Here is a 12,738-nt window from a genome sequence, read left to right on the forward strand (position 1 = left end):
GGTCCGGAAACCCCTAAAACCCTGATTTCTCGATTTGTCATTTTCAGTGGTGGCCGAGTGGTTCAGGAGTAGACCAACCAGGGTGTCAGGAAACCTACCAGGGTTCGAGCCCCCGTGGGGTCAAAACTTTTTTGTTTTTTTGTTTTTTGAGTTTTTGAACGTTCTAAAGTAAGAAAAGTACTTTTTTTCAATAACAAAAAAAGTGGTGAAGCCGTTCTGCCTTGTGCTCACTAGTCTTATAACCAGACAGAATATTTGTGACGATAGTCAGTGTCCGAAAGTGCTGAAAATGAGGGGTGGGGGCTGAGATCAAATATTAAGAAAGAAGTCTGCTACTAATCCTGTTATATATAATACATGTTACAAAACTGGAGGGGGGACTGGGATTAGTAAGGTTGCCCTATTTTAGCACTAAAAATAAAAAGTAATGTTCTGATTTGGGGCGAGAGGCGCTAGAATATACCCTAACTGTCGGTGTAAAAAATAATTCTGTGAAAACATGGAAAATAAGTCTATGGGGAGGGGACAGGCTGCTGTTTCATTATGTTGAATTTATAATTGTTAGATAGATCCAGGGCTACAGTTTTGTAATGGACAGATTTATGGTGTAGAAAACCCGTAAGGAGTTATGGGGGCTGGCGTATTTGAAATGGAAATTATTTGGCAGGGAGGGTACGTACAAAAAGTGGTAAACTAGAAAATAAAAAGTCTAAGTGTGATTTTTACAGATAATTCAAATTGTTGAATTTATAGAACACTGCAAAATCTCTTTGGAATTTTAATTCTAAATCAAAATTTTTCTTAAAATTTCAGTTACTCGAAACTTTTTGAAATATGGGATCGTTCAAATTCGAATGTTTCAATTAACAGATCAATTAATTTATAGCAATGCATTTTGCCTTTTGGTGTAAATAACATGTTTCTTCGCGCCAATATAGAGAACTACAGTATACAGCATTTTGAGTTGAAAATGACCAACTTTGAAAGGTAGTTACGGTATCACTGATTGTCTCACGGAATAAAATGTTGTATAAAATATACAGAAAAAAGGTAGAGCTTCATTTTTGTAGTTGACAATTTTTTTGTACGGACACTCCCTAGAGAGTTACAGTAATTTTACGGGGACAGCTCAAAAATCGCATTATTTTGCTTAGTCGATACGTAACTTGCTAGGGAGTGTACGTACAAAAAAGTTGTCAACTACAAAAATGGAGCTCTACCTTTGTTCTCTATGGTTTATAAACATTTTACTTTGTGGGAAAATCAGTGACACCGTAACACTCTCTGGTCATTTTTAACTGAAAAAGGCCGTATATCTTACTGTATCTTGCTACAAAATGTATAAAATAAGAAACTTCCAAAAACTTGCATAACAAAAAAAGAGTTTTCGTCACCAAATCCCTTTTCCTAATCTCATTCAAACTACTTGCATACGTATATCAAATCTGTGAGAGCCTAAGACACATCTCACATTTTTCGTTGAAAAGAAAAGAAAGCAGAAAATGTCTAAGGTTTCCCTATAAACGTAATGTAACATCACCTATTTTTAGGAGCTTATTATAAATATTTTCTGTAGATAATGAGAAAAAAATTCTAGAAACATGCGCATATGTATAAATACGTAGGAAAAAAGGAAACTAATTGAATTTTTGGTTTCTCATTTGGTTTTTACAACTTTTTTTGATCTAGAAAATATAATTTTTCAAAAATTTTCAGATTTTCAGAGTCCACACACCTCCTGAATGTTAAATCCGTGAAACGAAAAAATTTTGCCTAGGTGAGGTTCGAACCATGGACTTAACCATTCGGCCAGAAACTAAAAATCCGGATTTTAGCTCATTTCAGACTCAAATTTTCAGATTTTTTAGCCTATTCTACACTAGAAACACATGTTTCCGCTCAAAATAGGACAAAACCAAAAAAAAAATTGAAAAAATTTTTTCGGAGATTTTCTCATCCTGCTTATGCGCATTAAGCCATGAGCTAATCCTCTTTTCAGCTCAATTTCACTTTTCTTTTCGTAAGATTTCTGATATTCTGATTTCTTGTTTATTTAGAAGACGTCGTCATCTCCTTTCAATAGAGCATGAATAGAGAAATTGATGAGATAAAATTTTTTTTTTCATATTAGAAAAACTATCCAGCAGACACCAAGGAAAAATAGGGAATTAAAAAAGGGGAAATTGAAGTTATTTGGAGGAAAGGGAACGGAGTTGAAGAACTATGAATTTTAGACCCCGCGGAGCGGTTTCAAAAAATCAAAGTCGAATTTCTAGGCCACCGCGCCAATTTTCTTTGGCCAATTCACTGGCCAAACATTCCGGCGCTCGCTTTCAGCGGGTTGTGCACCGAATTTAAAAATTCTGAGAGTATGATAAGAAAATATCATAACGGACCACGATACACCTACCAGTACTTTGCAACACGCATAATTCGAATTGTTTTTTGTTTATTCATTTACAGTACCGCTCAAAAGTATATTAAGTTTTGCCTTTTTCAGTTGAAAACGCCAAACTTTGAGATTGTATCATGGTAATACTTATTGTCCCATCAAGTAGATTTTTGATGGATCATACAAATCAAAAGTAGAGCTCCATTTTTGTAGTTGACAACTTTTTTGTACGGACACTCTCTAGAGAGTTACATATCGTCGAAGTAATTTCTCCCTCAAAAAGTGCGATTTTTGAGCTGTTCCCTTAAAATGACCATAACTCTCTAGGGACTGTCCGTACAAAAAAGTTGTCAACAACAAAAATGGAGCTCTACTTTTGATTTGTATGATCCATCAAAAATCTATTTGATAGGACAATAAGTATTACCATGACACAATTTCAAAGTAGGGAATTTTCAACTGAAAAACCAAGACTTAACATACTTTTGAGCGGTACTGTATTGGAAATACGACTAAAGAATCGTGAAAAAGAGATCAAATCAAATACAAGCGAGTATCGGAATTCCCAACACCTCGGATATGTATTTTAAGTCATTTCCAGTGTAAAGTAGTCAGCCGCCCTCCTTAAGATAAACCACTAAAAATTTCCATTGTCTATTTTTCCACCCTTCCGTCTATGAGAAATGAGAAAGCTCAGAGTTATTACATTTCCTGGCATGCTGCCAACAGAAAGAGCCATTAACCTTCTTATTCCGTCAGCTGTTTTCGGTGAGTTTAGAAGTGTGTCTCCCAACTAAAGATTAATCATCGAACTTCCTTCCATCCCCGTTTCTTCCAATGGAAATTGACAATGCTCAGATTTATGACTCTTCCTCTATTCTATACCGCCGACAGCTGTCCTATACTTTTTCGGAAAACCAGAAAACCAGATGTGGAGAAAACAAATGACTTTTTCTCCGGGACATTTCTCATGGACGTTCATCACGACCACAGAAATATGACACTTTATGGAGATACTGTAGAAAGGAAGGGGCGGAGTCTAAAGGACTCTCAACAAATATCCGTATAGTTATGTAAGATGCGCTAACGGAATGTGCGTCTGCGATGGATTTTGATTTTATTTGATTTCTAAACTTTTGTATTTATTGGAGGTTGAGAGGTTAGTTTTCTGAAGTTCCAATAAAAATGACCTAACTTTTTCTTTCTCTTCCACCGTAGACATTTTCTCTTCCATATCGAAAACTCTGGATTTTCAAAAGTTTTCTTTATTTTGAATATGTTTGCTCACTGGAATATCCGGATATTTCAGAAATATCTAAGAAATGCATACGTGCAAACCGGGCCGGCTCGTAACTCGCTTCAATCTTAATATTATGAACTGAAAAATATACCAAAATGTAGATCTCGACGAGTTCTATGTCCGTGACCTACTACGGGCCGGATGGCTATTCGTTAATGTGCCGCGGGCCGGGCTAGAATGGCTTTTTTGGCCATTTTCGCGTTTTTTGGCACTTTTTCCCGGCCCGCGGCACATCAACGAATAGCCATCCGGCCCGTAGTACGTCACGGACATAGAACTCGTTGAGATCTACATTTTGGTATATTTTTCAGCTCATAATACTCAGTTTGAAGCGAGTTACAAGCCGGCCCGGGTCGGCCCGTTTTGGCCCCGTTATCAAGTATGAAGAAATGGATTGGATTTTGAGTGAAAAACGTCCAAAAATCTGAAAAATGTCTGAAATAATGCATTTTCAATGTTTTTCTTTGCATCCAGAAGCCTCACCACCTGAATTAAAGTTGACTGAAAAAAATCTGGCTGGAAAAAAGATTCAGAGTACTGTAGATCCTAGTCTGTGCATTTTAATGCAATAGTTTCCTTTCGAATGCCTTTTTCTTCTGAATCCGATTAGTCGGGGGCGTTTTTCGACGATTAAAACCCTTTGTACAGTATTGGACAATTTGACGAGTGTTTCATACGCACATATTTGAAAGATAATTTCAGGTATCAGCTGACATCAAAATGTCCACTCCCCACTACCCACTCCACCTTTACTGTCGAGAATGCGGGATTCAATGTGCACTGCTGTGTTACCCACTCGGGAGTTACCCCACTTCCACCAGCCATCACTCAAGCTGAGTTTAATCAACTCCCATTCTGGTCGACTGCGCGCCAAGCCCAATCTTGTCCCAGTTTGCCCAGTGCATTATCGGTTAATGGCAGAGCTTGTGGGGCACATTCGTCTTCATCACATGACAAGACACCCACTATTTCCGCGCACCCATCAAACAAGCCCAGAAGTTCTCGAGTTTTGGAGCCACGCTGCGAATAGAAACTTTGGATACGAAGCAGGAGAAGAGGTAAACATTTATTACATTTTTCGAAATTTCTATAGTAAAAATCCTACTTGGAAACCGGGCCGAAACGGGCCGACACGGGCCGCCGCGTAACTCGCCTCAAACTCAATATTATGAGCTCAAAAATATACCAAAATGTAGATCTCGACGAGTTCTATCACCGTAACCCACCACGGGCCGGATGTCTATTTGTTAATGTGCCGCGGGCCGGGAAAAAGTGCCAAAAAACGCAAAAATGGCCAAAAAACCCAATCTAGCCCGGCCCGCGGCACATTAACGAATAGCCATCCAGCCCGTAGTAGGTCACGGACATAGAACTCGTCGAGATCTACATTTTGGTATAATTTCCAGCTCATAATATTGAGTTTGACGCGAGTTACGCGGCGGCCCGGTTTGCAAGTATGGTAAAAATTATATTTTTCTCAATTTCTAGAGTAAAACTTATATTTTTGCCCGATTGCTATAGTCAAAAGTCTATTTTTCCCCAATTTCATAAACCAAAATTCTACTTTTGAAAAATTTTAATTTCACATTTTCAGATGTTGCGAGGAGTGAAACATCTTCAATGCCCACGATGCCCAAAAACTCGCGACACCAAGTTCAAAATAATCGAGGCTTGCTTGGAGCATGTGGCTAACCAGCATTACCATAACGTTGGTAGCTCCAGGAGAAATGGAGCGACTTGAAAGAAAAGTCTACTCAACTCCCCAAGTTTTGGGACAGTCGCGAAACTCCATCAACGCACCCGGGACCACTCCAAATAGAAGATGGACAAACATAAACACTCTCTTCTCGATCGAATCGATCCCGCTTCCACCACACACACCACCACCACAGCAAATGGAGCAGATGTCCCCACTCTTCCATAAATAAAAAAATGGAGTACTTCACCAGGAGCAGCTAAGAGGACAATCTTTTATTGAGAAAGTTTTACAAATTTTGCTAAATACTCTTAAATTTTTATGTATTCCCCGCTTATATTTTCTTTCAAATTTTTGTATAGCCCATACTTTTTTTTCAATATTCTTTATTATTCAACAAAAATAAAATAGATATAACGATAAAAAACCATATTTCAAGTCAAGAGTGCACAGCAATGCGAGGCCAAAGGTAACACGCGCGTCGCACAACGTGTCTGAGTGCCAAATACAAATTTTGTAAACCGCGACGCGAACGCAACGCGACTCGGGGAAAATATTTAAATCTTTCCGTTGCGGACCTTCTACACGAATACTTTAAATAGTGATATTGATTCTTGAGAGATAATAAGAATTAGGGGCAGACATCCGAGAGAAGAGGGGACAAAAAATTAAAATCGATTTCTAGTTTGTGCATTTAGTGTTGGGCGGCAAGTTTGGTTTTAAGAGAAGCTGGCATCTCTGGTGGTGGTGGACGTGGAAGGTTGAGAGCGACCTGAATAGTTCAATATCATTTTGCAAGTGAAGCGTGACTTACTTTGACGGAATCATAGATGAACCATTAGAGGGCAGTGAGAGTTCCGATCATGATAATACGTGGTACACGTCCCTTCCAAACTCCAGCAAATCCGAGATTCTTGAGAATTCCTCCGACGGTAGCATGAGAATCTTGGTTGAGCTTGGAAACTACAGTGTCCGCTGGATGAGAGACGATGGCACAGAAAACGCCTGCGATGTATCCGGCGACGAAAGTGACGATGAGTTGCTCACCTTTTGAACACTCGGCTCTTGGTTTTGGAACGACGTATTGATAGAGAGCCTCAACGGTCTTCTCGAAACAAGCGAACTTCATCATGGTGTACGGGAACTGTCTCATCCAGAGTGGTGGGAGTCCCTTGTAGAAACCAGTGAGACCCTCAGTTTTATAGATTAATGGGGCGCATCCGTGGAGAGTTGGTGGTGCTCCTGGAGCAGTCTGGATACGAACTTTAGTAGCTTCCATTGGAGCAAGGAGAATATCGGCTAAGAACTCTGCTGAAGCTGAAGCAGCCAAATAAAGCGACGTTCTGTAGAGATAGGCGTTCTCCTCTCCGAGCATATCGGCGTAAACGTTCTTGAAGACCTCATAGAATCCGAATTTTCCGAGTCCCTGAGCTGAATATCCGATAAGTGTTGGCGCCCATCCTTTCGCGAGAGCACGTGCTCCCTCCTCAGCAATAGTGGTGCGTAATCCAGAGGCGGTACCAGTATACTTTTCTGGATTGACTTAAAATAAAAAATATATATATACATACAGTACCGCTCAAAAGTATATCAAGTTTTTCCTCTTTTAAGTTGAAAACGCCCAACTTTGAGAGTGTGTCATAGAAAAACAAATTGTCAGACAAAAAAAAATTTAATGGGATCGAACAGACCAAGAGTAGAACTCCACTTTTGTTGTTGACGACTTTTTTATACGGACACTCCCTAGAGAGTTATGGTCATTTTTAGACGACAGCTCAAAAATCGCACTATTTTGCACTGAAATGGGTCGATTTGAGCGAGAAATTACTTTGACAATATGTAACTTGCTAGGGAGTGATTGTACAGAAAAGTTGTCCACTACAAAAATGAAGCTCTACTTTTTATCTGTACGATCCATCAAAAATCTACTTGATGGAACAATTAGTATTACCATGACACACACTCAAAGTTGGACCTTTTCAACTTAAAAAACTAAAACTTAATATACTTTTGAGCGGTACTGTACAAATGCCGTGAACCGATAATATGATACCATACCTGAATTCTGCACTTGACGAGATCAAGTGGAATCATAGCAGTGTGAGTGATTCCGCAGGAAAGAACTCCTCCGAAAGCACAGTAGGCATAGTATTTGCCAGTTCCGAACTCGACTTGTCCCGCTGTAATCAGTGATAAATTTTGTGATTCTAAGTGAAATTGATCTTTATAAGCGGAAGCTACAGTTGTAGCAGCTCCAATAGCAACGCTTGTTACATATTGCGTAGAACCGTAAGCCAACCAGTCCATTAACCCGTCAACGAGCTGCGTAACACCCCAGAAGTAAATTATTATCCACATGCATAATATCACTACAACTCACATTTGTCCATTTTAAAGAGATTTAGCGCGAGCTATGAAAGGCCGGGTGTTTTGGCGCCAAAGTTCAAAGTTCAAAATTTTGAAAAATTTTTTCAAATCTTTTGAAAATTTTCGGATTTTTTCGCGAAAAGTCAAATTTTCGACTATCATTTAGAATTAGAAGAAAACCTGAGAAATCATCAGAAATGATCCCATAAAAGATGAAAAATTGAAAAAATTTCAAAAAAAAACTTGGAAAAAAAGGGTGGTTTTTTGAACAACGTTCCTGATGTCTCTTGTCGATAGATGCTATCTTCTCTCACAAGAGAAGTGCATGACGAGGCGAGTTGAACTTTTTCTGTAAACTTGACCATAGGTAATTTTGACCCTGAGGATTTCAAATCTGCAAGAAAAATCTGCAAAATGTTTCCCTGAACGGAGTTATGAGCCAGCAAACTTTTCCTATGGTAAAGCATTTTACCATGAGACCCGCGGTCTTCTGAACTGTCTTCCACAACATAACCGCACGTATTTCAATCATCGGTGGCGCAGCGGTTGCACAGGTAGTTGGCGTGTGGTCCGCATGCGGATTCAGTACAATTTTCCGTCCGTATAGAGTCCGCGGCGGAAATGTGGTCCGCTGCGGACTCTATATGGACGCAGTGTGGACTTTGGTAAAAGAGGTGGAAGTGGGCAGCAGGCGTCCGCGCGCGGACCGTATATGGACACGCTGGCCGCGGTCGCCGTATGCAGCAGCTCTTCCGAAGCTCTCGGACTTCTCTCGGATAATGATAATTTTTTATCATTTACGGAGCTTTTTCGTTTCTTTCCCTATTTTTCGAAAGTTTCGCTTTTTTAAAATGTATTTTTCTATTGAAATTTCTCTTAATTAATTTTTTCCGTGAAAAATTCTCGCATTTTAATGTAAATGATCGAAACATTATTGTGTTTTCAGTCAGTCCGATGATCCCAAAAAGATAAACAGCGGCGATAGCTGAAATGGAATCAATTCATCGATTTCCTTGAAGGTTTGTAATAGTATTCAGCATGCCTTATTCAAAATAAATTTTTTCAGTGAGGAAATTCGATAAAATTGGGCAGAACTACTTCTCAAACACGCATCGTCCGGAGGGAGGAACCCATTTTCGAAAGTAAGTTAACTGAATAATTGTATCTTATTCATCAATTAGTTGATTTTTTTCAGAAACACAAAGGGAAAAACTGAAATCAACGACTGATATATGCTTCTACCTCAGTGGATTTCGATGGATTTGAAGGACACGACTGCCCGACAAACTTGTGATTTCTATGCCTAATTTGCTATGCTTTCTTCTTATTTTCATTATTTTTAATGTTCCTTTTTATCTTTCTTTAAATAAAATAGTAATTTTATCACTAATCTTCCTTGTTAAATGACGATTTCAACCGGGAAACAAAAGTAGGGAGGGGGCTAGCGGTGGGAGGGAGAGGAGCGACTTTTTCGGCGCGCGGACTCGAAACGGACCGTATATGACGCACACATTTCGTCCTTAGCTAATTCTTTTGGAGTCCGCGCGCGGGCGCATATATGGTCCGTATTTCGTCGCTGGCCAACTACCTGTGTGTGGGCGCGTTTAGTAGTCGGGAGGCTATGGGTTCGTTCTCCATGCTTTTCTAATTTTTTTTTGCATTTTTTCCACCCATCACAAAAGACGTATGAATGCTTTTTTCTTCATTTTTTCAAGCACCCAACCCACGAATCATCAAAATTAAGTACTTTACGTGAAACAAACAATAAATTTTTTTTGAGTCCAACTTCAAAGTCGCCCAACATGTGATTGGGCGAAAATTTGAAAAGTTTCACCTCGTCATGTACTTCCCTTGTCAGCACTATCATTGGTGTAACCGTGCACATGCGCTGCACGGGTAGAATATTGCACATAGAACACTGGTGAGAAAATTAAAATATGAAAATGCTTTCACGGTAAGAATCTGATTTTAATCCGAAACTTGGAGCAAGTGGTACCGGGAACGGATTGCAATCAGATTTTCAATGTTTTTTTTTGCAATTCTAACAGGTATAGTAACTTACGGGCTGAAACTGCGCTAGAACAGTTTGCAGTTCTGAATGGCAGACTGAATGGATTCTGCTTAGCCGATTCTGAAAGCTGACTGAACACGCTCATGGTGGTTAACTGGAAACATGAAACAATAAATTGTGAAAGAAACTCGAATAAAATTGCATAATGGAAAAATATTCGAGAACTGATAATTTCTTACTCATGTCACTCCTAGAGTGTTTGGTATATGTCCTGCACATCTTACTCGCTTCTGGCATTGGGAACATTCACAAAACAGTTTTAAACATTTATTATCGGCTAATAATAAGGGGGTACTCGATTTTAGAACTCGGAAAGATCGAACTGCAACAAAATAAAACTGTAACAATATAGAACTGACAAAAATAAAACTGAACACAATGGAACTGTTACAAGATAGAACTGTTACAAAATAGAACTCTAGTTCGATTGGAGCGCGTTTGCATTCGTGACTTATTAGAAGAATTATAACCAGTTTTCGAGAAGAAAAGTCGACTAAAAACACTTATTTTATGAAGATAAAGTCTTTGTCTATTTAATAGTCAACAAAAAACTGTATAAAATTATCTTCGATCGACCCAGTAAGCCTTTTCAAAACCAGTGGAAGAGTTCTATAACGCGTTCTCTGTGAGACTCGAGCAACGCGTGCCCTAGGCTTAGATTTTTATATGATCATGTACTATGAGTGTTGTGCAACACATATGCACAATATTGGGTCGCAGCTCCGGGTTACTGTAGTACGGTAGGTGCTCATAGGTCGAAAAATGAACTTTTTGAAAATTGTTCGGGGAAAGCTGAAATTTTTAGCATATATTGAATAGGAATAGAGTATTCATTTCGCAAAGTTTCAAAAATTTTGAAACTTTTTCAACCGAGTTATGGTCAAAAAACACACTTTTTTGACCGATTTTTTGAGAAAATCCAAAGTTAGGATTCTTAATCGAAATTTCCCCATTCCAAAACTTTTATTTTCACATTTGTTATTATTTTTCCTATTAATCAAAAAAAAATCATTCGAAAAAACCTCGACCAAAGTGGTGAAATTCAATCGAGAAAAAACCAAAAAAAAAAATTTTTGAAGTTTTTAAAATTTTGTTTTAAAAATGAGTTGTCCTTGTAATTTGCAACATTTTTTGTATTAACACTTATGTTTTTACTCTTCACCATCACATAGAAATCTTGAATTTAGTGCGAATCTTCAATTGAGCGGCGTGTGATTTCCAGCTGTCGCGTAAGAGCGGCATACACAAAATAAATGTTTTTGTTCGAGTAATTTTATGATTGGGCTTTGTTTGACAATAAACTGCTTACTGTAGAAGACAATTCGGTACGTTTTTCATTTACACAGTTGTGCATCAATTCAATTAATATCTCACATGAGAATCTCTTGCGTTGGGAACCGCAGATCTTGATATTTTTTTTTGTGAAAGACACTATTTAGTCTTACTAAAAAACTCCTAAAGTAGTAGCGGCGTTCTCCCAAGTTTTGCTTTAAAAAATCAATTTTTTGTTTTTTTTTGGAGAATTTTTTAGTCGACTCACTTTGGCTCTTCAAAACTTCTCACATTTTCAATATTTTCAAAAGATTTTTTTGCAAATGATTGGTAAAGACATGCTCTTTATTTTTGCTTTTTAAATTATAGAGCTACTACCTTGTCGGAATGAGATAATTTAGGAACTACTTTTATTTTGGAAAAACGTTCTCAAGAGACCGAGTCCATTCGATCATTTGACGGATGATGCAAGTTCACACACTCAAATGTAGATCAAACCAAAAAATGAAATTTACTTTGAATTGTAGACTCCTTTACAGGTTTTTTAAGTATTACTATCCTACATATACTCTACAACCGATTTTATCTTAATTTTTCATTTTTAGGTCACGTGATGGGGAAAAGAACACAGTGGCCTGATTTCCATTCCAATTTAAAACACTTTTTATGTTGACATCTTTAAAAAAATGACCCAAATCTGAGTTTTGGAAAAAAAACAGAGGGTCGAACGATTTTTCTGTTGAGTAGAGTATATGTAGGATAGTAATACTTAAAAAACCTGTAAAGGAGTCTACAATTCAAAGTAAATTTCATTTTTTGGTTTGATCTACATTTGAGTGTGTGAACTTGCATCATCCGTCAAATGATCGAATGGACTCGGTCTCTTGAGAACGTTTATCCAAAATAAAAGTAGTTCCTAAATTATCTCATTCCGACAAGGTAGTAGCTCTATAATTTAAAAAGCAAAAATAAAGAGCATGTCTTTACCAATCATTTGCAAAAAAATCTTTTGAAAATATTGAAAATGTGAGAAGTTTTGAAGAGCCAAAGTGAGTCGACTAAAAAATTCTCCAAAAAAAAACAAAAAATTGATTTTTTAAAGCAAAACTTGGGAGAACGCCGCTACTACTTTAGGAGTTTTTTAGTAAGACTAAATAATGTCTTTCACAAAAAAAAATATCAAGATCTGCGGTTCCCAACGCAAGAGATTCTCATGTGAGATATTAATTGAATTGATGCACAACTGTGTAAATGAAAAACGTACCGAATTGTCTTCTACAGTAAGCAGTTTATTGTCAAACAAAGCCCAATCATAAAATTACTCGAACAAAAACATTTATTTTGTGTATGCCGCTCTTACGCGACAGCTGGAAATCACACGCCGCTCAATTGAAGATTCGCACTAAATTCAAGATTTCTATGTGATGGTGAAGAGTAAAAACATAAGTGTTAATACAAAAAATGTTGCAAATTACAAGGACAACTCATTTTTAAAACGAAATTTCAAAAACTTCAAAAACAATTTTTTTTGGTTTTTTCTCGATTGAATTTCACCCCTTTGGTCGAGGTTTTTTCGAATGATTTTTTTTTGATTAATAGGAAAAATAATAACAAATGTAAAAATAAAAGTTTTGAAATGG

General features: G+C 37.7%; 2 protein-coding genes across 2 annotated transcripts; one reads left to right on the plus strand and one right to left on the minus strand.

The window, feature by feature from the left end:
• Window positions 1–4,465: 4,465 nt before the first annotated feature.
• Window positions 4,466–5,433, plus strand: GCK72_015456 (uncharacterized protein; the record flags this gene model as incomplete). Its single annotated transcript, XM_053730883.1, has 2 exons — window positions 4,466–4,750; window positions 5,287–5,433. 2 exons carry the CDS (start codon window positions 4,466–4,468, stop codon window positions 5,431–5,433), a joined length of 432 nt encoding a protein of 143 aa, XP_053585655.1.
• Window positions 5,434–6,226: 793 nt separating this feature from the next.
• GCK72_015457 (uncharacterized protein) lies at window positions 6,227–7,695 on the minus strand (the record flags this gene model as incomplete). Its single annotated transcript, XM_053730884.1, has 2 exons — window positions 6,227–6,921; window positions 7,410–7,695. The coding sequence occupies 2 exons, from the start codon at window positions 7,693–7,695 to the stop codon at window positions 6,227–6,229; spliced, it is 981 nt and encodes a 326-aa protein (XP_053585656.1).
• Between the last annotated feature and the right edge of the window lie 5,043 nt (window positions 7,696–12,738).

This window comes from Caenorhabditis remanei, chromosome IV (assembly GCF_010183535.1).
Source record: "Caenorhabditis remanei strain PX506 chromosome IV, whole genome shotgun sequence".
NCBI lineage: Eukaryota > Metazoa > Nematoda > Chromadorea > Rhabditida > Rhabditidae > Caenorhabditis > Caenorhabditis remanei.